The sequence below is a fragment of the Sapajus apella genome, unplaced genomic scaffold (genome assembly GCF_009761245.1).
Source record: "Sapajus apella isolate SASKATOON/1434 unplaced genomic scaffold, GSC_monkey_1.0 scaffold2, whole genome shotgun sequence".
In the NCBI taxonomy this organism is placed as follows: domain Eukaryota; kingdom Metazoa; phylum Chordata; class Mammalia; order Primates; family Cebidae; genus Sapajus; species Sapajus apella.
Window position 1 is genome coordinate 29,954,505 of NW_022436942.1, and position 27,910 is coordinate 29,982,414.

At 39.8% G+C, this 27,910-nt stretch overlaps 1 protein-coding gene across 3 annotated transcripts in view; it reads right to left on the reverse strand.

The window, feature by feature from the left end:
- PTPRR (protein tyrosine phosphatase receptor type R) overlaps positions 1-27,910 on the reverse strand; it is a 292,025-nt gene that overhangs the window by 92,197 nt on the left and 171,918 nt on the right. For all 3 annotated transcript variants that reach the window (XM_032295669.1, XM_032295671.1, XM_032295668.1), the window contains one exon: positions 25,525-25,793. In XM_032295669.1, the coding sequence (XP_032151560.1) occupies positions 25,525-25,793 (269 nt within the window). The remainder of the gene's footprint in view (positions 1-25,524; positions 25,794-27,910) is intronic.

Below are 27,910 nucleotides of genomic sequence, written 5' to 3' on the forward strand. Positions count from 1 at the left end.
TTATCTTTATGTTTAAGAAGAAATATTTTTGATAAGATGAGAGATCTTTTGTATGTTTTGGCCAAACTATTCTCAGGAGAATTCCTCTCGGTTGGCCCATAGCTCAATTGTGAACAATTACCCTGACATTATCCTGAAAACAATCCCACAAGTTCTACTAAGAATAAATAAAGCACAATGGAATAAAATTATCCACCAAATCTAGGAAAAGCAAATATATTTTGGTCAGGAAATAGAAGTCCCCCCCGCCACCTCCCCAATGTATTAAGTTCTTGTACTTCTGTCAGCAAATAATTTAGCACATGGAAAAATTCAGATTTTCCAGTTATTGATTTGAGGTGGAGGGAGGGAAGTGCCAAGAGCCAACTTAGGTGAGTTTTTGTATACTGACAATTGTCCTTGTGGTACAAATGTTTCTAATAGAACAGAAAAAATGGGGGAAAAGAACAAAAAAGCATTTAGAATGGTTGTTTCTTTAGAATAATGGTAAAACAACCCTTAGTCCATTCATTTTTACCTTTACCAAGTGTTCCAGAATTTTAAATGTCAAAGAGTTAAATAATCTGGCGCTGTAGATAACTTTATTTCTAGACTCTGTCAAATTCTAGGATGAATGCATAGCCCTGGTTGAAGGTAAACTCAATGATGTGTCTCTCTTGGCTAAAGAAGGACATTACTGTGCCTGTTGAACGCTGAATAGTAAAAATCATACTCAATAGTATTGCTTATGTACACATTGTAGGTAGACCATGATCATAAGTGGTATTTTTCAACATCTTCTTTGTATGACATCACCTAGAAAACCCAAGCTAAGACCCAGTAAAGAATGATGTTTTTCTGCAGTCTGCTTAATGTTTTTGGAAATTATTTTACATTACATTTGTAAATATATACATATGTATATATTTTAGTCAACTTAATTCAAGAAAATTATACCAAAAATCTAATTTAATGCAACAAAAATCTATCATGTGTCCACTTTTTAGGGCAAAATTTGGCTTAAAATTTGGGTAGAAATTGAAGGCCCTAGAAATGTATGTCCACAATTTGGGGTCTGGAGCCAGGCCACCTGTACTCCGTATTTCTTGCACACCTCTCCTGGCCAACTGGATGCCCTTGAGCCAGTGACATAACCCCTTGCAGTCATGGTTTTTCTTTCTGTAAAACAGGGATAATAATGACACAGTAGTTTTGACTATTATGGGTTACATCTGTAAAGTATTTATACCAGTGCCTGGAAGGTAGTAAGTGCTTGATAAATGTTATCTGTTATCATTATCATCATGGGATAGCCTGCATTTAATATATATATATTTTTTGAGACAGAGTCTAGCCCTGTCACCTAGGCTGGAGTGCAGTGGCGCGATCTCAGCTCACTGTAACCTCCATCTCCTGAGTTCAAACGATTCTCATGTCTCAGCCTCCCAAGTAGCTCGGATTACAGGCTTGTGCCATTATGCCAGGCTAAGTTTTGTATTTTTAGTAGAGACAGAGTTTCACCATGTCTCTACTGAAAGGTCTTGAACTCCTGGCCTCAAGTGATCCACCAGCCTTGACCTCCCAGAGTGCTGGGATTACAGGCAAGAGCCACTGAACTGGCTGCATTTACAAAATGCATTTCTTCCTATTTATCCCCATTTCCTTCTCTCCAGTCTTTTTTAGATTTTTATATTTATGCAGGAGATGGATCGGGGGGAAAGGTGGAATAAGCTTTTGGAATTTGGAATTAAGAACATGTATGTTAAAATTCCTACCTAGTATTAAAGATAAGTCACATATTAATTATTGTGTATTTGATCTTGTTCAGCATATGCTGTTAGACTGCAGTATAGTGGAAAAAGGAATCCTGAAATTGTTTCACAAATTTTAAAGGGCTTTGTACTGCCATGGAAGGATCCTAATTGGATGGAACAAAGTTTTGGTTCCTAATCCCAATTTTTTTTTTCTCTCTCAGCAGATTAAAACACTCAGGCACTTATTGATTCAAAGGTCCTCATGGACAGAGGTTTTTGCTGAACAACTATTGCTTTCTCTAGGAAACTGTAGTGGTTTCTAGAAAAAGTGATTGAAGACCTTAATTATAAAAATAAGGTAAAACACAGCCTTTAAAATGGGTTATAAAAATAAAACAGAATTAACTTTTAAGCATAAATGTACATAACTTATGAGAGTTAATTTGTTAAAAAATTATCAAAGAAAAATTTATAAAAGAAGCTATCAGATACTTTTGTATTGTGATCAGGTTTTCTAAGCGGCCAGTAAAAAGTATCTGAGAGTATTTTCTAGAAAGAATTGAAAAATTTATATTAGTTATGAACAGCCCTGGGAAACTCTAAAGTTGTCTTAGATACACTGAGGGGAATGACAGGTGGCATAGGACACTGCCTAGCTACGTCACTGCATCAATGCAGAGGACTCAGATCCAGAGTCGCATAGAAAAATGCATCTAAACTGGGCACAGAATTGCCAAAGTGTGAGAAAGACACAGGTGTTCAAACATTACATGATCTACGCTCACCCGCAGGCCTCTGATTTCACCTGAACATGTTTAGCCTAAGCAGGCTAACTGAGGAAACAACTGTATCAGTGGTCATCAAACTCTTTTCAAAGCTGGGGGCTCCTGATTAAGAAAAAAATGAATATCACTGTAAGTCTAGTCAACAGAACAAGGCTATGCAGAATGCAGCTCATTGAAGCATCATCAGAGAAGGGCCCAAGCCCCACGAGCCTACCTGTTCCCTAAGGCCCCATGGAACATAATTGAAAAGCACTGATTTATCAAAATGTGGAATAATCCACAGCTGGCCATGAATCCAGCTACAGTTCTATTGCTGAATAACCCAATACAGGTTAAGTATCCCTTATCTGAAATGCTTGGGACCAGAAGTATTTCAGATTTTGGATTTTTTCCAGATTTTGGAATATTTGCACTTCACACACGCATGCATGCACACACACACACGTATACATATACATTTTATATATATGTATATATATACATATTTTCATATATGTATATATACACATTTATATACATATATACACATATTTTTATATGTGTATATTTTTGTATGTGTATATATACACATTTTTGTATACATATATATTAAAAAAAACACTAAGGTTTCTCCCAACTGTAATATGTATATATACATATTTTCCCACTTGAGCATTCCTAATCCAAAGATTCAAAATCCAAAATGCTACAATGATCCTTTCCTTTGAGCATCATGTTGTTGTCCAATAAGTTCGGTGTTCAATAAGCACTTCAGATTTTGGAGTTTTGGATTAGGGATATTCAACCTCTACTGACAGATGGCTTCCGTCGATTCTTAAAGTTCCTTGTAAACTAATTAGTTAACTTCTTTGTCTCCATTCCTTGTCCACACAGCACTAAAGAGGATGCCTTCTGGCACCAACAGCCTGTGATCCTAACAATTTCAGTAACGAATTCGACTACAGGAACCCAGTATGATTGAGTAGGTAAGAGCTGTCGGAATACTGTGGGGCCAAAAATGAAACTTATTTTAGAAAATCATTAGAAAAGCTTCCAGGTTTGCAATTCACAAGTTGTTTCAGTTCTAGAACTCTGCTTCCAATAAGGGATATGACCACTGCTTTCATATCAGAGGCTCCAACAGCTGTAGAGTTATCGGAATATCCTTGTGACCTGAACCAGGGAGGCTGAGATTACAGTTCCCAAATAGGAATAATTTAAATATAGATATAGAAATATATACTAATATAAATATATGCAAATATACATAGACATTTAAATATATGCATTTAAACTTGAATGTATTTAAACATATGCATTTAATGAATATATTTAAATATGTCAAACATACATATATATGTATGTTTGTGTATATGTGTGTATATAAAGATGTTTATATGGATTACCTGTAGAGATGATCTATTTGTGTATCTATCTATCCATCTATCTATCCATCTATCCATCCATCCATCCATCCATCCATCCATCATCTCTCCCCAGTCCTGGAACAGAGATGTTGATGCTGGATTTTTGGATTGGACTCTAGAATATTTTCCATCTGGAAAGTCTATTTAGATAGAAATATCTGGAAATATTACAAAATTTCCCTAGAGGACTTTGTTAAATTAGGTTTGGGAACCACTACTCTAAGGTTTCTCCCAACTGTAAAATGCTGTATCTTTGATCTTTTGAAGCCACCAAATCTAAAATAGTAACATTTACTTCCAGATTATAATTATGCTCACCATAACCACTGTTACCTACAGTGAGTAGGAATGAGGGAAGGAACTAAGCATTCATTAAGGTCTAATGCACACCAGGCACCTTAAGAGGCAATAAAAATACATGGACATGGCAATAAAAAAAGACATCCTTACCTCCAAGCAGCTTATAATTTAGTTTACTGAATTACACAGTTTACTTTCTTATGAAGAGTCATAATGATCTAAGAAAAAAAAAAAAAGCCTGTGGAGCCCAATAAACATGTTCATGCCATGTTTTAATTATTTTACTTGTTATTTGTATTTTGAGGATTTTGACATTCTAATGACATTTGATTTTTTTCATAATGTCATTTGATTTTTTAAAAATCCCCTTAGGGGATACAACTAGCAGATGGCAAAAACAACTAAAAAATAATAATTCCAAGCAGACTATTATTGATATTATGTTAAAGATTTTGTGAGACGCTCTGCACACACTAGATTTCACTGGTATCGCCCTAGAGGATGTAAGCTCTGATGAGAATTTCTGCCACACACACAAGCCTCCGTTTTTACTTTTATGGCACATCATTGTTTCACTCTGCCACCTGCAGGTCATATATGGAAGAACATATTTAAATTAGAAGGCCTGGCATGGTGGTTTACTCCTGTAATCCCAGCACTCAGGGAAGCTGAGGCAGGCTGATCTCTTGAGGTCAGGCGTTCAAGACCAGCCTGGCTAACGTGGTGAAACCCTGTCTCTACTAAAAATACAAAATGTAGCCAGGCATGGTGGTAGGTGTCTGTAATCCCAGCTACTTGGGAGGCTGAGGCAGGAGAAGTGCTTGAACCCTGGAGGTGGAGGTTGCAGTGACCTGAGATCACACCACTGTGCTTCAGCCTGGGTGGCAGAGCAAGACCAAGTTTCAAAAGAATGAATAAACAAAAATAAAGTAGAAATTGGCCAGTTGTGATGGCTCACGCCTGTAATCTCAGCACTTTGGGAGGCCGAGGCGGGCAGATCACAAGGTCAGGAGTTCAAGACCAGCCTGACCAATATGGTGAAACCCTGTCTCTACTAAAAGTACGAAATTTAACTGGGTGTGGTGGTGCACACCTGTAATCCCAGCTACTCAGGAGGCTGAGGCAGAGAATTGCTGACTGATAAGATGAAGGATCTCTGTTTGAGGCCTGTTCCTTCAGGCAAAGTGGGTCTCTGCTATACTTTGAATGTATTCAATCTCATAGGTCCTTTAGCACACCATCATTTTTACTCTCATTTTTGATTAAAGTGGGTTTAAAATTCCAACTTGTTTCTTAGAAACCTTAAGTAGACTAAGGATTCAATCAGGATATGAATATTCCTTTGAATAGGGATTTGTCCCCAGACAACATGCTAACTTAGGAGCCAACATAACAAGAGTAAAATAAATGATTCAGGAGATCATATTCACAGCCGGGACCGTGAGGGTTTTAGGAGCTCCCCGTAGAGCCCCAGGATGCAGTGTGACATTGCTGAGGAGACGCAGGGAGCACAGCTCCAAGGGGTTCCCTCTCAGTGTCTAATGAGACCAGGCCATCTGCCAGCACCACAGGCTTCTATTTTATTTTTTTTCCGAGACAGAGTCTTGCTCTGTTGCCCAGGCTGGATTGCAGTGGCACGATCTCAGCTCATTGCAATCTCCACCTCCTGGGTTCAAGCAATTCTTCTGCCTCAGCCTCCCAAGTAGCTGGGATTAGAGGCAGACGTCATCACGCCTGGTTAATTTTTATGTTTTTGGTAGAGATGGGGTTTTACCATGTTGGCCAGGCTGGTCTTGAACTCCCGACCTCATCTGCCTGCCTTGGCCTCCCAAAGTGCTGGGATTACAGGCATGAACCACCATGCCTGGCAAATCATCAGGTTTTACTTTTAAACATATTTCTTCCTATAAAATTAACTTAATGTCTAAGAACTTGTTCCTTTTTTCATATGAAGAGTTAACAAATATTTGTGAACATGTAGAAGGTGGTAGGCCTTGGCTATAGACACTACCATGGAGGAAATCAGAGCCAAGAGGGAAAAGGCAGGAAATGAAAAGTAAGGTAGGCAGGATGGGGATGGCCTGGAAAAGGGGAGAATCCTTGAGGCCTGCATTGTAATTCCTGATTTGGGGAAAAAGTTTGCTTAAATAAATTTATACATATAAGACATTATTAAGCAATAATAATTTCATTTGATACACTGTTCTTAAAATTACTTATAATAACGAGAAATGAAAATCATTGGATGCCAAGCATTGTCAGAAAGTATATCATATTTAAAAGTCAATTGTAATTGTCACCAATTTGTCAATTCTCAAGTTATAGCTGTTTCATCACTACGCTGAGACTTTTTTTTAGCTATCTACCAAAAAAGATTATGCCTTACCCGCCAGAGAGGATGATGTCAAAAAAAAAAAAAAGTTATTATAGCTTCAAAAAAAAAAAAAAAAATCAGCTTTCTTTTCCTTAGATGAGACAAGCTAACAATGTGTCAACATGAAGTTCTCCACTAGAGGGAAGTAATTCCACATACTCCAATCGTGAACTTCAACTTGACCAGCTTCAGAATGTGACTGAGAACACACTGCTCTCTCCATGTTTAGATTGTACCCAGATAATCATGCTGCACTGCTAAATGGGAAGGATGCCTTACATTTATTTTTATAAGATTTAAAGAAAAACATAGTTTTATATTTATATAAATAAATTTAAATGTATTTTTTACATTACAGAAAAACCCATTATTAGTTGAAAAATAATTTTGCTCAAGTAATCTGGCACAAGTGACTTGTGATTCCTCACTGTTCTTCTCTAGAGGTCATATGCTAATATCTGGGCAAATCTGATGAGAGGAGAGTGGTGCCTCACTCCCAGAAAAGCAATGTTAGGCAGTTCATAAAATGCACATTGTGGGACACCGAAATGTATAGCTTTATATACATGTTCTACCTTCTTCTAGAAGATACAGATGACAAAACTTGAACCTTCTGATATGGTTTTGCTATGTCCCCACCCACATCTCATCTTGAACTATAGCTCCCATAATCCCCACATGTCATGGGAGGGACCCAGTGGGAGGTAATTGAATCATGGGGGCTATACAATGAAATGTTTAGCTGCAAGAAAAAAACCTCCTGACACAGTATCTAAGATTCAGAACTGGTATCTCTTAAAATAGGATGCAGAGCTTACGCTGGGAATTATCTGTACCTGCCCTAATTAAAACGCTTCTTCAAAACAGGCCATTTCACCTAATTCTGTCAATCTGTACATCAAGATAGGGAACACGGTCCCCTGGCAAAAATTTAAAAAAATCTCATTTGAAAAAGCACCTCATTTAGTACCTCCCAAAGAAAAACTCTAATTTAATCACACGTAGAGGAATCGGAGAAAGAGAATTTTGAAAAACTGTATCACAGTCAGCTCTTCTTTAGGGTCAAGACAACAAGAACTTTATCAAAATGCTAATATTATATTGGTCATACCCTATTGAATTGCCACAAGAGCTCCTAGGGTAGTTAGATTTTGCCCCCCATGGTATGAGTACAAGTGGAGAGTGCCTGTCATGCTGGAAGCAATGTCCTGGAAGGGGTTGCAAGCTAATGGATGTTGAAGGATTGTTGGGGGTCGGGGGGGAAGGGCTGAGGAACCCTTTCTGCTTGAACCTCAGGGTGAAGCAGCCTGTGTGAGGGGTGGTCTGGGGGCAGATATGGCACTTAGAGGACGAAGTGGGACTTATTCCTGCTGCTCTGCCAGGGACCATAAGTGGGGAAAGGGAAGGCAAGGAGAGGAAAGGAACAATTACCATGATTCCTCTTACAGTGACTGCCAGGTCTACAGTCTTGGGACTCATTTGGCCACAATGGCTTAAACATTTCAGGGTCTGCTTGGAGAGAAGTTATGCCAGGGCTGTGCTTGCCAATTTTTACCTTTTTAGGCAAAACTCCTCTACTTTTAATTCTTTAATCATATATACTGGCTCCCGTTTTACTCTCCCTGTGTTGTATCCACTGCCATTTTTCTCACTTAACATGATTACATTTTTGTCTCATGATAGGCCATTCATTTTCAGGCAGATTTCAAAACTTTGTCTTCATTCCTGTGGGTTTTTTTTTTTTTTTTATAGTAAAAAGCCCTATGAAAAATTTGTTCCTCACCCTCCAGAACCCCAATCCACCTACATAAAATCCTACAAATAAAGAGAACAGCTTGATGCTCACTGTCCATGAAGGGCTTGTGCATGTTTCCAATGCCTCCCCCAGCTCTGGAAATCCCCATATAAGTATTTTATAAAAATATGAAAATATTTTGTAGAAAGAATAGAAGGTATATTAGTCTGTTCTCACACTGGTAATAAGGACACATTGCAGACCGAGTAATTTATAAAGAAAAAGAAGTTTACTGGACTCACAGTTCCACATGGCTGGGGAGGCCTCACAATCATGAAAGAAGGCGGAGGAGGAGCTAAGGCACATCTTACATGGTGGCAGGCAAGAGAGCATGTGTAGGGAAACTGCCCTTTATAAAATCATCAGATCTCTTGAGACTTATTCACTATCATGACAACAGCATGGGGAAAACCTGCCCCCATGATTCAGTTACCTCCCACTGGGTACCTCCCACGGCATGTGAGGGTTATGGGAGCTACAGTTCAAGATGAGATGTGGATGGGGACATAGAAAAACAATATCAGAAGGTTCAAGTTTTGTTATCCGTATTATCTAGAAGAAGGTAGAACATGGTAGCTATATGCAGATTTGGTAACCAGGCTGTCAAGATTTGTATCTTTAGCTAGATTTTTATTTCTTTGTGACACTGAGCATGTTACTTGATCTAAGTCTCTGTGAGTATAACTGCAAGATGGGCATAGAAATAATGCCTGCCTTGGGGATGTTGTGAAGATTGTCTGAGATCATACATGAGCACAGTGGTTGGCCGGTGGCAGGTTAGTGTCCAACCTATCAGCTGTGTCTCTGCATCCTTCTATTACAGCAGTATGGGCAGCAGCTTGGGGGCAGGCATGGCCATGCACTTCTCTGCCATTCCTGCCACCTCCACTGACAATCACACACATAGTGAAGTGGGCCGTTATTAGCCAGAATGTTTGAACAATATGGAGACCCTTCTATCCTTTTCTGTCTTGAGTTTTCTGAATTAGTATCTTATAGCCCCCTCATGTTGGCTTATTTGTTTTATTTGTGTTCACCTTCCTCTTGGTCCTTTATGTCATACTACCACCAGGCCTCCAGAATGGCAAGAACCAGATGAAAGAAAAAACTGAGAAGGACTATATGCTTCCAGAGTGGCAGTGTAATGGTTATCTGCCGTGAGTGTTTTGAATCCACCTCATGAAATTGCACTTTGCTTGATTTAAAATCTGAAAAATCTTCTGAAAGCCAAGCATAAAATCTGCCGAGAGGAAAAGCAGTGTGACACTCCATAATACACCTACTTGCTAAACAGATCAATTTGAAATTGACTTTCGATAGATTATAGGAGTGTATACCTCCTCCCAACCTTCAAAGCATGACAATTTATTATTAACTAGGAGTACAGCCTCTGGAGCAATGCTGCTTGGGTTCGCGTTCTATTTGTCACCCTCACACTCCTAGTGACTTACTATTAAGTTATTAGGGCCGTAACTTAAACTCTCTGAGCATGAGTTTCCACTCTAAGGAGGTAAGAGGTCCCTTGGGATGGCGAAATGAGATAATGCATGGGACGTGTCAACAGGGCATATTGAGTTATTTTTATTGATGTTATTTGGAGTTAAACTGGAATTTACTTCTACGTTTGCTATGTGTTATGTTTATAATCCATAATGCTATCAGTCTGGGCAACTGAGTCATGGTTGATAAATTGTGTTCACTGCGGTTGGGTCATAGGTTCCAACAGAACGAGTGGTGTTTATTTGAAGGAGACCATGTGGTATGTTTATAACAGCCTGGGAAGATCAAAGGAACCCGGAGTGTAAACTTAGCTCTGCTGCAACCTTTGGCAAGCACGGTAGTGCTGTTTGTGCCACACACAGGTTGCCTTTCTGTGGCTGGTGCCCCAGTCTCTCCTCCTCTACTGTAGGGAAGGTAGCCTGTTAGTGATGTCCAGCTGCCACTTCAGTGGAGCAGCCCTCTCAGCTGATGGATGTTGCTGAGTCCAGGGACGCCTAGGAAGTTATGCCTCACCACCCCGGGTGGCCTGGAGTCAGTGGCTGGCTGGCATGAGGGTGCAAAGGCTCAGCCTCCTCGCCTCAAGGTGAGACCACTGTCCCTGAGGGGTCACTCGTGCTCAGAGATCCCTGTGTGAGCAGGCTGAGGGTAGATGGCTGCTGCCACCACCTCTTTGTCTTCTTCTCTGTTCTGCTTGCCCTGCTTTACTAATAGGCTTCCCCTGAGAGCGTCTTCTCAACACATCATTTGGACAAGAGCCCTTGTCTTAGGCTGTGCTTTTACAGAACCTCACCTAAGACCTAAGAGAGAAGATTCTGGGCCCCAGTTTCATTTGACAGAAAATGAGAGAGTTGGATCTATTTTCAATGATGGGTCTATTTAATGAATACAGATTTTTTTTTCCCCCCAAGACAGAACCTCACTCTGTTGTTGCCCAGGCTGGAGTACAGTCATGCGATCACAGCTCACTGCAACCTTGTACTCCCAGGTTCAGCAGATCCTCCTGCCTCAGATTCCTGAGCATCTGGGAGTACAAGTAAACACCAACATGCCTGGCTAATTTGTCAAAAAATTTTTGTAGAGATGGGGTCTTACTATGTTGTCCAGGTTGGTCCTGAACTCCTAGCGTCAAATGATTCTCCTGCCTTAGCCTCCCAAAATGCTGGGATTACAGGTCTGAGCCATCATGTACAGCCAGGAATACAGATTTTAATCTCCAGAGTATTTTTTACACTTTATGCTCTGATATGCAGTCATATTTGTTCTAGTCCCTTCTCTTTACCCTTATGTCCCAAAAAGAGATCAGTAGAAGAATGATTAAAGACTTTCCAAGTCAAAAATTTTGAACATCAAAATGTACCTCTACTAGGGAAAGCCAGTCACAGACATCAGGACATTCTGCCTTGACTGGAGGAAATTGTAGTACACAAAGTCTTTGAGTTTGGATGTAGAATGGTCAACGTTTTCTTGGCAGGAGCTGTCTTTTCATTGCTTCTACCATTGCAGAAAAATTTCTAGTTCTGATAAACATCTCCCAAGCTCAGCAATCCCTAAGGAAGTCTTTAGATTCACATTCCTTGGTGTTGTATCCTTTGCACAGTATTTATTGTAAACCATAACACGTATAACCTATTACGGTACAGCTTAAGAAAAGTTAAGAGACTGTTTATTCGTTGGATATCAGCAACCCTTGGGGGCCTGCCGAGGCCTCTGTTGTGATAGGAGAAAATGCCCATGAATGTCATAGTCTTGCTAGCTCACTCCACTGAGAAATGCAGTCAGGATGGAGAGAGCCATGTTACAATGTGCCACCCTTCCTTTCTAGACAGTTCTCTAACTGTCCTTGCTCAGTGTTTACTCATAATAGAAAATCAAGTGAAAAAAATGAGGAAATAATGTGGGCATATCTAACTTGCCTGTTGATTTCCTTTCCACAAAATTGGCCATTAGTGATGTAGTAGCCCAAAGGGGAAATGTGCAAAACCTTTCAGATTCATAAGTTCTCTGTTTTCCCACTGAAGAAAATATACTTCCTAGAGTCTGAATGTGATTCCTCATTTAATGGACTTTTGGAACTGAGCATGCATGCAGTTTCCCCGGGAGTGATTCAGTGGAGCATTTTGGGAGCACAAGGGTGGGACAAAAGAGGAGAGGGAACATGAGCTGACTGTGGCCTCACACTGTGCCAGCTGCGTGATATTTGTTGAGTAGCTTAACTGTCCCAAGAGCTGTGTTAGGCACATGCTACGCTCCTCGATACAGGTGAATAAACAGGTTCCAACTTACATATGTAGTAGTTACAAAGCAAGCATTTGAATTTGTCGCTGGACTCACCACAGAAATGAATGCATTTGTTAGACTAGAATTGACACCACTATTTATTAGATATTTAATGGCCAATTTATAAGTGTGCATTTACCAGTTACACATAACTGTATATTTATAAATAGGATGAAAAAAACTATGTCAATTGAGAGTTAAAATATGATGCTATAGGACAGGCTCAACTGTAGTAGTTCAGTAGAAAACGAGCTTCAACTCCTGTGTTCAAAAGAATAACTGACCTAGTGTAGGCTTGAGAAATGGAATCAGAGAACAAAACCAAAAAGAATATTAGATTTCTGTTTCCTTCTCAAAGATACCATGCCATTTGGTATTGATAGTTAATTTTGCAGCATCCTTTGAAGTACGGTGGAGCAGATATTATTTTATAGATTGGGAAAACTATACCATAGAGGACTTAATTAACCTGTCAAGCCACTTACTTAATAAGTGTCAGAGGTAGTATTAGCTCAGAGACTTGGGTCTATAGTTTATCATTAAGCTATTTGTTCTTATGGAAGATTCTTTAGAAATATATGAGATCTTCAGATGTGAAGCAATGTTAACTCCATAAAAAATTTTAAGTGTTTACTATGTACCAGGATTTACAGGAATCACGGGAGACACAAGAGTATCTTGAGCCCAGTACCTATTCTTAAAAATTCTTGCCATCTGCTTAAAAAATAAGTCAAACCACTTAAAAACCAGTTCAAGTCCCTTTCTGAATGACGGTTCGATTAAAATCATTGCTAAAGGGGTGGTCTATATGAGAATTTCTAGGTGTTATAAATCACTGTGGGCGCTAATAGGTTCCATGGCCAGTAGCAGGGATAAGCTCTGTGTTGGGTTGTAAAGACCGAAGTTTGGTAGGTGGAGGGAAGAGAAAGGACAAGGGAAACAGACATGCAAATGTGGACAGGCGCACAGCACGCTGAGTGGGATAGGGCTGGAAACACAGAGCATAGAATAGAAGGTTGATTTTGGGATGTAGTAGCAAATGGATTTGGGGCAAATGATCAGGGCCAGATGGTGTAGGACCTTCAAGGCCCAACAAGATGGCCTATGCCTCATTCTATAAGCAAATGAACCAAATGAGGATTTTTGCACAGCAAAGTGTGATAACAAAAGTATTGTTATAGCAAGATAAACCTGAAGACTATTGAAGGGGCAAAGAGAATTAGATGCAGGCAGATAAGATGAAATAAACTAATAGATATGAAACATATTACATATATTAGTCCTACTATCATTTGTATAATTATATGACACAACAATTTAATCATGAAGTAATGGGAGCTGGGTCCAAGGTGATGATTACAGAAAGAGATAATCAATAATGAGCAAGTTGGAGGAGAAAGAATCAATATGATTTAGCAATTAGTTGGAAAAAGGGAGAAAAGGAGAACTGCTATGTTCCTTTTTTTAAAAACAGAGTCTCACTGTCACCCAGCCTGCAGTGCAGTGGCACAATCTCAGTTCACTGCAACCTCTGCCTCCCAGGGTCAAGTGATCCTCCCACCTCAACCTTCCAAGTAGCTGGGACTACAGGTGTGCATCAACATACATGGCTAATATGTTCCTCATTGTATAAGATTCTTTAATCTTCATAATATTCAGAGTGTATTCTTTATACTCAGTTAAGCACATCCACTTAGTTTCTATATCTTTTATGATTAATGATGTCAAAGTGATAGATTCTCCCAATCATAGATGAGAGATTTATATGACACGATCCAAAAGATTTTTGGGACAAGTGACTCATAATGCAGCCTTTATGGTCTCATGGTGATTTTGATGAAGCCAGACTTTTATACAATAAGCAGAAGATTATTACCTCATTCCAGGATCAAAAGATGGACAGGTATTAAACATGAGACTATTTTAAAGGCACCATTAGAACATATTTACATAAATTAAATTTTAAGGCTTAAAACTGCCAGAAAGTTTTCTGACTACATGGAATACTGTATATTCTTCAAATTTCGTCACTCTTAAAACTTCATTATGTCATCTTGGCAGGGCATTGTGGTAGAAAATGGGGGTGAGAATAGAATAGGAAGGGGTGGTAGAATAGGCAAAGTGTTTCCCAATAACTATGGGAGTTGACCTGAGATTAGTCATAATAACAGTAATTAACTGGTTAATTCATTCATTCAGGCATATATTTCCAGGAGCTCCTGGTCTCCAGAAATTATGTCCTACATGTAAAAGATAAGGAGACATTTAATCATCTATGTGTCCTCAAGAAGCTTAGAGTCTATTGACTACAACAGATTAGTAAACCAGAACTTAAAAGACAACAAAAAAGTGCTATAAATACTGTATGCACACAGGGTTACTGAACTAAAGCAGGGGTAACTGAAGAGAAGTAGCTGAATCAGTACTGGGCTGGAGGAAGAAGGAGAAGGAGGTAGAGGCAGCCTCCAATTGGCTTCCAAGAGGAAGTGATACTTAAATTCCCCTCCTTATATTCCTAACTCCCACTTTCACCTTTGGACCTTCACTGTATTCAGGCTGCCAGGGTCTTTTGGTGTATCATTGTCTTTGAAGAAATCTGAGAGCAGAAAGCAGGGAAATTTGAGTCCTGCCATGGGCTTTGTGTTCTAAAGGCCAGGGCCTTGGTGAAAGATGGAGTCTCAGAGTGTGGATGTCAGATAAAGTAGAATGTGAAATAAGTCAGAGTAGGGTTTTCTATTCCCAAAGCCTAAAAAAAGTCCATGGCTCAGGGGAGGGTGCAGTGTTACAGGAGCTGCTTTGTGGGTGCAGGTACCAGTGAGACCCTGTATGCTTCACAGCTGAGCCCTGGGAAATGGGGGACCTTTAGTAGGCGGACTGTGATCCTTGGTAGAGCCATGAGAAGGAGTGGCTGCAAAGCGTTTCTGGGGGATCATGTCTTACACATGCCCAGGTTTTCCTGTGCCTCCCTTTGGGGTAGAGCAGTGAGATGATTCTTGGGCATATAAGAGTGGTTTGGATACAACTGACAAAGAGAAAGAGAGAAAAGGAGAAAGAAACTGCAGAAAATGAATGGGCTACCTGAATAGCAACAGGGAACAATGTGGTGGCCTTACTCTTCATGTTGTGAAAGTCTCCTTAAAATGTAGAGGACATCCTAGGAAACCAGAAGTAGGTCAGGCGAATCAGAAAAGGGTTGAGATTAAGTTTCCACCATTTAGGTGAAACGGCATCTAGAAAAAAAGCTTAGGATGAGTTTCAGAAAAGTAAAATTGTGTTTCTTGTCTTTTTGATTTGGAGACCCAGATTCATGCCCCTTCTACTGGTGGTACTCTTCAATGCAAGGAGGAGTAGGGAAAAGGACAGGTTCTAGGCAAGTATTAATTCTTAGGCTTAAAAGAAATGGCATGGTGACTGGAAAAATGTCCAAGTAGCGGGATGAGTCTAAGTGGGTATTTAGCAGGAATTGGGGGGGGTAGGGGGACACAGGCTAGCAAAGGCCAGATTAAAAAGGGCCTCATATTTCATGTGTAGAAATTACCAGTTTCTTCCAGAAGGCAATATGGAAACACTGAAGAATTTTATAAAGAAAGGAACACTCAGATATAATTTAGAAGACCACTGTTTGAGAGGTCTAGAGAGTTGACTGGAAAAAAAACAGAATTTGAGGTGGGGACTAGGGGGAGACTGGTTAGGAGAACTGTGGAGATTCTGAGTTCTTAGTGGGATTGGGGTTAAACGGGGGAACACTTGGGAGAAGCTGCCAGGTCTTTATAATGTTAGGCTATATGGGGAGGATGAAAAAAGAACATGGAGGAGCTGAGGATATTACTGGTTTCAGAGGGTCACAATTTAAAAAGAGAAATGATTTAATGAGGAAGGTCTTGAGTTTCATTTCTGAATGTTTTATGTTTAAGAAAGGTCAGGATAGCAACGCACAGTTCAGAAGTGAAAAATGGGTCTGGATTTCAACAGAAAGGTAGATTCAAGCTAAAGTAATTTTTCAGGCATCACTAAAACATAGTAAGAGAAGTGGCTGTGGTTGGATGACTCAGGGAGGAGAGAAGAGGACACAGAATGAAACTCTGAGGTTAACAAGAGAAGGGAATCCAGAAGAGACCAAAGGTAGCCAATCAAGAAACAGAAAAATGATGCATTTTAGGCCAAAGGAGGAGAGAAGCTTAAAAAGGAGGTAGCTATTAGTACTAGATGGGAAATAAAACATGTGCTTTGGATTTCGTAGTGAGACCATCGATAATTAACTTGATAATCAAGCATGTGAAAGAAACAGCGAGAATGAAAGGTGGGAAAAGAGCAATGAGGCAGCAGGTACAGTCTGTTCTTTTAAGACATGTATTTGGGGGGAAGATGCAAGATGGCCGTTTAGGAACAGCTTGGAGTTGCAGCTCCCAGTGAAAGCGCAGAGGGTGAGTGGACGCCGCATTTTTATTGCCCACGGACCAGGAGATTCCCAGGCAGAGGGGCCCCACAGGTCGCCAGCGCAGCTGTTTTGGCCAGCACAGTTCTTTTGGTCGGCTTGGCTTCTTTGCCCCACGCAGCTGCTTTGTCGGCGCCCCGGCCAGCAGTTCTCCGTACAAAATACACCGGTCTGGGTGCCCTTTTGGCTGGCGATTGGAGCCCTGGGAAGTCGCCCATTCATCTGATTAAAGAGGGGACTGAAAAGGGAGCCAGGCCAGGAGATTCCTGGGCAAAAAGAGCGCCACAAATCTCAGCGCCGCTGTTTAAGCCTGCGCAGTGAGTGGCTACATGGGAAATCACACAGATCCCGGCGCCCTTTCAACAGGCGACTGGAACACCTGGGATAGAGTCGACTGTTCAACTAAAAAAGAAAAAAAAAGGCTCTGAGGCAGGCAGCCAGGTGATCAGGCTCGGCTGGTCCCACCCCCACAAAAGAACAGCAATCAGAAACTCTCTGGATTGAGAGTTTCACAGCAAGCGCAGCTGAACCCAGGATGGTCCAGCTCTGTGGGGGAGGGGTGTCTGCCATTGTTGAGGCTGCCTGCCGTAGCCAAGGCAACCCGCCATTGCCAAGGCAATTTGCCATTACAGAGAGAGTCCATCAATACAGAAGCGGGTCACCATTGCCGAGGCAGTTCTAACTACGCCCATATAAACAAGACTGCAGAGAAGTTCACACGGCAGCTGGGCGGAGCCCACAGCAGCTCAGCAAAGCCTCCACAGGCTGACAGTGAACAGGCTGCCTCCTTGCTGGGCAGGGCAGCCCTGAAAAAAAAAGGCAGCAGCACAACGGAAACTCACAAATAAAGCCCTAACTCCCTGGGACAGAGCACCTGAGAACAAAAAGTGGTTTATGAGTTCTGCTGCAGCAGACCTAAACGTACTTGCCCAGCAGCTCTGAATGAACAATGGAGCTCACAGCTCAGCACTTGAGCTCCCATAAAGAACAGACTGTCTCCTCAAGCAGCTCCCTGACCCCTGTATATCCAAAGAGCCACCTCATAAGGGAGAGATCAGACTGACATTTGGCGGGTATCCTTCTGGGACAAAGATAGAGGAAGAAACTGGTAGCAACTCTTACTGTTCTGCAGCTGCTGCAGGTGAACCCCAGGCAAGCAGGGCCTGGAGTGGACCTCAGCAATCCTACAGCAGAGGGGCCAGACTGTTAGAGGGAAAACTAAGAAACAGAAATAACTTCATCATCAACAAACAGAACGTCCACTCAGAGTCCCAATCTGAAAGTCAGCAACTACAAAGACGACAGGTAGATAAATCCATAAAGATGAGAAGAAACCAGTGCAAAAAGGATGAAAACACCCAAAACTGGAACACCTCTCCTCCTACAAGGGATCACAACTTCTCACCAGCAAGGGAACAAGGTTGGACAGAGAATGAGTGTGATGAAATGACAGAATCAGACTTCAGAAGGTGGGCAGTAAGAAACTTCTGTGAACTAAAGAACATGTTCTAACCCAATGCAAAGAAACTAAGACCCTTGAAAAAAGATTTGACGAAATGCTAATGAGAATAGACAACTTAGAAAGGAATATAAGTGAATTGATGGAGCTGAAAAACATAACACGAGAACTTCATGAAGCATGTACAAGTTTCAACAGCTGAACTGACCAAGAATAAAGGATATCAGAAGTTGAAGATCAACTCAATGAAATAAAATGAGAAGGCATGATTAGAGGAAAGAGGATAAAAAGGAATGAACAAAGTTTCCAAGAAATGTGGGACTAAGTGAAAGACCTAATCTACATTTGATAGGTGTACCTGTATCTGACGAAGAGAATAAATCCAAGCTGGAAAGTACTCTTCAGGATATAATCAAGAAAACTTCCCCAACCTAGCAAGGCAGGCCAATATTCAAGTCCAGGAAATACAGAGACCACAAATATATTCCTCACGAAGAGCAACCCCAAGGCACATAATTGTCAGATTCACCAGAGTTGAAATGAAGGAGAAAATGCTAAGGGTAGCCAGAGAGAAAGGTCGGGTTACCCACAAAGGGAAGCCCATAAGACTCACAGCAGATCTCTCAGCTGAAACCTGACAAGCCAGAATAGAGTGGGGGCCAATATTCAACATCCTTAAAGAAAAAGAACTTTCAACCCAGAATAACCTATCCAGCCAAACTAAGCTTCATAAGTGAAGGAAAAATAAAATCCTTTGGGAACAAGCAAGTACTCAGAGATTTCATCACCATCAGGACTGCTTTACAAGAGCTCCTGAAAGAGGCTCTACACATAGAAAGGAACAACCAGTACTAGCCACTCCAAAAACATGCCAAATGGTAAAGAGCATCAACACAATGAAGAACCTGCATCAACTAATGGGCAAAACAGCCAGCTAGCACCAAAATGGTAGTATCAAATTCACACATAACAATATTAACCCTAAATGTAAATGGACTAAATTTCCCAATCAAAAGACACAGACAGGCAAATTGGATAAAAAGCCAAAACCCATTGGTGTGCTATATCCAGAAAACCCATCTCACATGCAAGGATACAAAAAGGCTCAAAATAAAGGGATGGAGGAAGATTTACCAAGAAAATGGAGAGCAAAAAAAAAAGCAGGAGTTGTAATTCTCATCTCTGATAAAATAAACTTTAAAGCAACAAAGATCAAAAGAGACAAAGAAGGACATTACATAATGGTAAAAGGATAAATGCGACAAGAAGAGCTAACGATTCTAAATATATATGCACCCAATACAGGAGCACCCAGACACATAAGGCAAGTTCTTAATGACTTACAAAGAGACTTAAACTCCCACACAATTATAGTGGGAGACTTTAACACCCCATTGTCAGTATTAGACAGATCAACCAGGCAGAAAATTAACAAGGATATCCAGGACTTGAACTCAGACCTGGACCAAGCAAACCTAATAGGCATTTACAGAACTCTCCACACCAAATCCACAGAATATACATTCTTCTCAGCATCACATCACACCTACTCTAAAATTGACCACATAATTGGGAGTAAATCACTGCTCAGCAAATGCAAAAGAAAGGAAATCATAACAAACAGTCTCCCAGACCACAGTGCAATCAAGTTAGAACTCAGAATTCAAAAACTAACCCAGAACCGCACAGCTTCATGGAAACTGAACAACTTGCTCTTGAATGTTGACTGGATAAACAATGAAATGAAGGCAGAAATAAAGATGTTCTTCGAAACCAACGAGAATGAAGGCACAACATACCAGAATCTCTGGAACACATTTAAAGCAGTCTCTAGAGGAAAATATATAGCAATAAGCTCACATGAGAAGCATGGAGAGATCTAAAATTGACACCCTATCGTTGAAATGAAAGAGCTAGAGGAGCAAGATCAAAAAAACTCAAAACCTAGCAGAAGACAAGAAATAACTAAGATCAGAGAAGAACTGAAGGAGATAGAGACACCAAAAACCCTTCAAAAAATCAATAAATCCAGGAGCTGGTTTTTTGAAAAGATCAACAAAATAGACCACTAGCCAGATTAATAAAAAAGAGAGAATAACCAAATTGATGCAATAAAAAATGATAAAGGGGATATCACCACAGATTCCACAGAAATTCAAACCATCATCAGAGATTATTACAAACAACTCTATGCACATAAACTAGTAAAGCTGGAAGAAATGGATAAATTCCTGGACACTTGCCTCCTCCCAAGCCTAAACCAGGAAGAAGCTGAAACTCTGAACAGACCCGTAACATGGTCTGAAGTTGAGGCAACAATTAAGAGCCTACCACCCAAAAAAAGCCCAGGTCCAGATGGGTTCACAGCCGAATTCTACCAGACATACAAAGAGGAGCTGGTACCATTCCTTCTGAAACTATTCCAAATAATCCAAAAAGAGGGAATGCTTCCCAAATCATTTTATGACACTAACATCATCCTGATACCAAAACCTGGCAGAGACTCAACAAGAAAACTTCAGGCCAATATCCATGATGAACATAGATGCAAAAATCTTTGATAAAATACTGGCAAGCTGACTGCAACAGCACATCAAAAAGCTTATCCACCATGATCAAGGAGGCTTCATCCCGGGGATGCAACGCTGGTTCAACATACACAGTCTATAAATGTAATCCACCACATAAACAGAGCCAAAGACAAAAACCACATGATTATCTCAATTGATGCAGAGAAGGCCTTTGACAAAATTCAACAACCTTTTATGCTAAAAACCCTCAATAAGTTAGGTATTGACGGAACATATCTCAAAATAATAAAAGCTATTTATGACAAACCAACAGCTAATATCATACTGAATGGGCAAAAACTGGAAGCATTCCCTTGGAAATCTGGTGCTAGACAAGGATGCCCGCTCTCACCACTCCTATTCAGTATAATACTGGAAGTTCTATCCAGAGCAATCAGGCAAGAAAAAGAAATAAAGGGTATTAAAATAGGAAAGGAGGAAGTCAAATTGTCTCTATTTGCAGATAACATGATTGTATATCTAGAAGACCCCATCATCTCAGCCCAAATCTCCTGAAACTGATAAGCAACTTCAGCAAAGTCTCAGGATACAAAATCAATGTGCAAAAATCACAAGCATTCCTATATACCAATAACAGACTTAAAGTGAGCCAAATCAAGAACGAACTGCCATTCACAATAGCCACAAAGAGAATAAAATACCTAGGAATACAATTAACAAGGAATGTAAAGGACCTCTTCAAGGAGAACTACAAACCACTGCTCAACGAAATAAGAGAGGACACAAACAGATGGAGAAACATTCCATGTTCATGGTTAAGAAGAATCGATATCGTGAAAATGGTCATACTTCCCAAAGCAATTTACAGATTCAACACTATCCCCATCAAGCTACCAATGACCTTCTTCACAGAACTGGAAAAAAAACACCTTAAACTTCACATGGAACCAAAACAGAGCCCGCATAGCCAGGTCAATTCTAAGCAAAAAGAACAAAGTGGGAGGCATCACACTACCAGACTTCAAACTATACTACAAGGCTACAGTAATCAAAACAGCATGGTATTGGTACCAAAACAGAGATATAGACCAATGGAACAGAACAGAGGCCTCAGAGGCAACACAACATATCCACAACAATCTGATCTTTGACAAACCTGACAAAAACAAGCAATGGGGAAAGGATTCCCTGTTTAATAAATGGTGTTGGGAAAACTGGCTAGCCATGTGCAGAAATCAGAAACTGGACCCCTTCCTGACACCTTACACTAAAATTAACTTCAGATATATTAAAGACTTAAACATAAGACCTAACACCATAAAAACCCTAGAAGAAAATCTAGGCAAAACCATTCAGGACACAGGCGTATGCTAGGACTTTATGACCAAAACACCAAAAGCATTGGCAACAAAAGCCAAAATAGACAAATGGGACCTACTCAAACTCCACAGCTTCTGCACGGCAAAAGAAACAGTCATTAGAGTGAATCGGCAACCAATAGAATGGGAAAAAATGTTTGCAGTTTACCCATCTGACAAAGGGCTGATATCCAGAATTTACAAATAATTGAAACAGATTCACAAGAAAAAAACAAACAAGCCCACTCAAAAGTGGGCAAAGGATATGAACAGATACTTTACAAAAGAAAACATACATGAGGCCAACAAACATATGAAAAAATGCTCATTATCACTGGTCATTAGAGAAATGCAAATCAAAACTACACTGAGATACCATCTCACGCCAGTTAGAATAGCGATCATTAAGAAATCTGGAGACAACAGATGCTGGAGAGGATGTGGAGAAATGGGAACACTTTTACACTGTTGGAGGGAGTGTAAATTAGTTCAACCATTGTGGAAGACAGTATGGCGATTCCTCAAGGACCTAGAAATAGAAATTCCATTTCACCCAGCAATCCCATTACTGGGTATATATCCAAAGGATTATAAATCGTTCTACTTTAAGGACACCTGCACACGAATGTTCATTGCAGCACTGTTTACAATAGCAAAGACCTGGAACCAACCCAAATGCCCACTGATAATAGACTGGACAGGGAAAATGTGGCACATATACACCATGGAATATTATGCAGCCATAAAAAACGATGAGTTCACATCCTTTGTAGGGGCATGGATGAACTTGGAAACCATCATTCTCAGCAAACTGACACAAGAGCAGAAAATCAAACACCGCATGTTCTCACTCATAGGTGGGTGGTTAACAATGAGAACATATGGACAGAGGGATGCAATGAGAGCACTACACACTGGGGTTTGTTAGGGGGAAATAGGGGAGGGACCGTGTGGGGTGGGGAGTTGGGGAGAGATAGCATGGGGAGAAATGCCAGATATAGGTGATGGGGAGGAAGGCAGCAAATCACACTGCCACGAGTGTACTTATGCAACAATCTTGCATGTTCTTCACATATACCCCAAAACCTAAAATGCAATTAAAAAAAAGACATGTATTTGAGAAAGGAAGGAAAAACAAGCACCAGAGAAGGAATTCGATTATGGGAGTTTCTTTAATACAAAAAGAATGCTGAGGGAACAGCATTAGCAAAGAGGGTACAGTTGAAGATAGAAGAGGAAGACTGATGAAGTTATTAGGGTTGGGGGGAATCGCCTGAAGCCCTTGTGGAGAGAATAGTCTTCCCCTGTTCTGAGGTGGAACAAAGTAGGAGGTGAGGTGTAGGAAGTGGGGAAGTTGTAGATCAGGGGACAGAGAATCTATTTAATGCTGATTATGCACTTGCTCTGCTAGAATGCCCCAGGTGGACCAAAGAGATGGGTATGATTCTGTCCTTGTATTCTCCCTTCTCAAAGATTCACTTTAATGAAATGAATAAATGAATACTCAATCGTATGCTCCTTTAAATTGTAGACCAACATGTCCTGTAGTGGTCTACAGAGGGCAGGATGCTGAAAATGGCTACCTCCTTAGAAAATTGCTGAGACAATTGTCTAAGCAATTCTAAGACAATGACCTTGCTTAGAATTGGTAGTGCATGATGGTAATAAAAATTTGACTTTTAATCGGTTTTATTATGACCCTTCGTTCTACTAGAGGCAACATGGCCTCCTATTGCCTGAAGACCTTTGTTGCCACCAAAGCTTAGCTCATCACTGATGCCCAGGTCTCTGTTTCAAAGTTCCTCTTTGAAGCAAACGTAAATGCACAACAATAATTTGGATAACAAGAGTAAAAGAACCAGAAAGAAGCTAAAAAATCAAGTTAAACCTCTTCATCTTTTAGAAGAAAATGAGGCCCAGATGAGTGAATGACTCAGGTGAGGTCATCTAATCCAGGAATAGCAGGGCTGGGTTTGGAATCCATTTCTCTTGACTCCAAGATAGCCTCAGGGAGAAAGTTCCATCTTGTCTACCTTTCCACACCGAATCTCAAAAAGCAGTTTAGTGATATCTATGTAAGTGAATGTCACATGGAAACCCACATTATCCATCAAGAAACCAACAAGTATTTTAGGGGAGGAAGTGGAAAGGATGACTTGATCAATCTCTGTTTTCTTCCTGCTGTTGAGTCAGTGTTCGGTTTTTAAGGATCTTCAGAGATAAACAAATACCTTTATCTTTACGTCATTCATTGTTCCTTGGCAATTCTTTCAAATAATTATGAAGGATCAATTTTGTATTCTGCAGTTCTTAAAACCCCACGCTATATTTTTTAAAGGGTGTGTTTGCGTGTGTAAACCGTAAGTATTTGCATAGGGCAATGTGATGTATCATGAGAAATATATTCAAAATTTATATACGTGACTTAAAAACCTAAGGCAACAAAAAATACAGGGATATAAAATGGAGACATAGAAAAATAAGAGGAGAATGAACCTTGGATATTACCTTAAGAACTTACTCTCCCACTACCCTGGTGTTCAAAGTAGAATATACTACAAATCCTATTTTAAATATAAAATTAAAGCTTCTTATTTTAAGAAATACTATGTGAAAGCTTTACTTAACATTTTTGAGAAGCAAAGAATTAATTCTTTGTTTATGTATTTTGCATATTCTAGTTTTCTTACACTGGATTTGCTTTTAATGGAAATGTATCAGTATAAAGTGAATCACATGTATAATATATCAAAAAAAAAAATAAGGCAACAAAAATAATAACATTGATTTTTTTTTTTCCAGACAGAGTTTCACTCTGCTGCTCAGGCTGGAGTGTAGTGGCACCATCTTGGCTCACTGCAACCTCTGCCTCCAGGTTCAAGCAGTTCTCACACCCCAGCCTCCCAGGTACCTGGGATTATAGGGGTGCACCACCTTAACCGGCTAATTTTTGTAGAGATGGGGTTTTGCCATATTGGTCAGGCTGGTCTTCAACTCTTGGTCTCAAGTAATCCACCTGCCTCAGCCTCCCAAAGTGCTTGGATTATAGGCGTGAGCCACTGTGCCTGTCCAGTGTCATGGATCTTGATAATGAATGTTTGTTGTGGTAAAAAAAAAAAATAGAGCTAAAATTAAAAAAGAATTAATCCATGGCAGACATAGACTCCTTCTGTCTGACTCCAGACAATGTGGGCTTTTGTAGGAAACACCCTGAGTTCATTCCCAGTCCCTCTACCTACCAGAGTTTCATGACAATTAAACAAGACAGCATCTTGTGGGGTCAATGAACCTCAATAAGCTAGAAACTGTCTTGTAGCTGAAGATGAATTTTGCTTGGATCTACACCATTTTGGATCTAGACATGCTTAACAGAATCAGATTTACCTAACAGATTTTATCTAACACAGTTGGATTCTTTTGGGAGATAAGAAACACTATTTCATCTAAGTGTCCAGTTAGTGGCGAACGATTCTACCCAATTATGTCAATCATTGCTAGTTCTTTCTTTTTTAGTTGATGAATACTCTTTTTATAAAAAGCCACATGTAGGGGATACAGAACAAGCTCTTACCTCTCCTGAAGTCCTATGGGCTTCATTTTGAAAGGAGAAGGGCAGACAGAGATAGCGGTGGTAGCTTTGATCTCAGGAGCACCTCGGCCTTGAGGGTCCACGACTACATTCAGTACCTTTGGGGCCTGCTCAGGTTGGACCATGCTGTGGGCTGTCTTTGCCTCAGACAGTGCTGGCTGTAATGTGATGGGCGATAGGTGGATCTCCTGGTTTTTCTCTTTATCTTGTCTTAAAGAAAGCTGAAACCTTTCTTTTAATCTGTAAAGAATCTATAGAAAGAAATAAAAAACTCCTGTCACATTTTCTCACACTAAACAACAGAGTATGATCTCCTCCACCCTAACCTAGAAGACAAACCAAAATAAAGGCTTAACGGTAAAGTAAATAAAGCCCTCTAAAAGATGATTTCTGTTTTGTGGTATTGAGATTTTTCTAAAGATGGTATACTTGGTATTTCTAGTTATGCTGCACATGTGTATCAAATAATTGTGCACGTGAATCTGTTCCTCAAATATATATTCAAAAGTAAATTTAACCAATTTTATAAAAAATGCCAGATGTCAGTTTGGTCATATGGGAATTCTTTCCTAAAATGCCTGAAATGGTAGGCTTATAGAAGGAATAACTGTGAAAGAGAGATCTATGACATTTACAGAAACAGAGATACGTATCCAATATGGCATAGAAGAAAACAGTAGTCTTGCAAATATTAATAATAGTTATGCTATAAATCACAGTTTCTTATGTTGGTAAATCTCTGCATTAGTCAGATGTCAACTTGAATATTTGGTAAATTCGTGACAAATTAAATTTAGGATATCTATGAAATAATAATTTGGACAACCAGAATTTTCCTTTTTACCACTTTGCCCTAAGTTTTAGTATTTTATTTGGATACAGGATCTGGCTCTGTTGCCCAGGTGAAAGTACAGTGCTGTGATCATAGCTCACTGCAACCTTGAGCTCTCCTTAAGGGAAAAGACTATGTGCCTACAAGATAGAACTAGAAATGCATATTAAACATTGAACTCCTAGGAAAACAAAGACTTTTTTTGTTTTTATGTCAGTTCACCTCCTTGTAATCTGGAAACTTTTATACTGGTGGTATTCATTGACTCTGGTAGGGTAAAGTTAAATCTTTAAGTTTGAAAAAAGGGTGGATTTGGAATATTCACATGACAAATGTTAATCACACAAATGAGAAAGAAAATGTGTCTAATATAAAGTGAAAGGTCTTCTTACCTTTATTATAATTACTTTCAAACAAGTGTATTGTGTTTTCTTTAAGTTATAGGATGGAAAGGACTGAAGAGGGATGCCTTTATCATGTGCATAGTGTCTAAGGTTTTTAACTTACTGCTTCTCTTCAGTTTCCATGACCTTCACAGTGTAAAAAATGCACTAGAACAGTATTTATCAGATGATACATATATTTTAGGCTTATTGTGTTCAGCTAAGCATTTAACTACTAAACAGTGAGGTGTCAAAATTTAAAATAGATTGTTTTAGTTGCAAGGAAGTTATTTTCCCAAATGAAGAAACAAATATATCTGTACCTTTACAAAAATACATTTAGGAGATAATGCATGTATTATATATTTTAAGCTCTTCACATCTAAATATAAATGCATATCAGAACACTTGCTTGCCTGTGGATTTTGGAGAAACATGAATGAACAGTGAGCATGAGAAAGCCAAGGAAATCCTGACCTTCTCAATTGTTCTCGACAGGCAGCTTTTATGATTTATATTAGTGTAAAACAAAGTCTAGTCCAAAGTCCTTCCTTACCATTCACATGCTTGTGTTTTTGATGAGAAACCTTTGTAACATATTTTACAATCAGTCATCTGTTTATTTCATGTCTGGTTAGGGGTCAACTTTGCAGCCTGTCTCCATGTAGTACGTGTACAAACTGATCTCTACATCTTTAATTAGGGAAAAGCAGAACCTGGAGAATGTATGATGTATATAATACACTTTAAAAATACTCAAGAGATGGCGCTGTCTAAAAAATATGGAAAAAATGTAAGAGACTGCTACTTGGCAATAGGGTAGTTGTCATGGAATTAAGCTATAATGCAGTGATTCTCAATTGGCAGGGATTTTGCCCTCAGGAGATGTTTGGTAGTGTCTGGGGATATTTTTGGTGGTCATGTTTTCAGGGTTTGGGGGAAGGAGAAGGAAAAGGGTGCTATTGGCATCTGGTGGGCAGAGGCTAACTACCTTGCAATGCATTGAAAAGGCTTCCCCCACACCCCCACCAACAGAAATAGTAACTCCAAAATATCAGGAGTGTTGCTGGTAAAACCCTGGTGTAAGGGATCATAAAAATTTTGTGGTGTAATCTCCTCATTCCACATTTAAGTACTGAGATGTTGGATGATT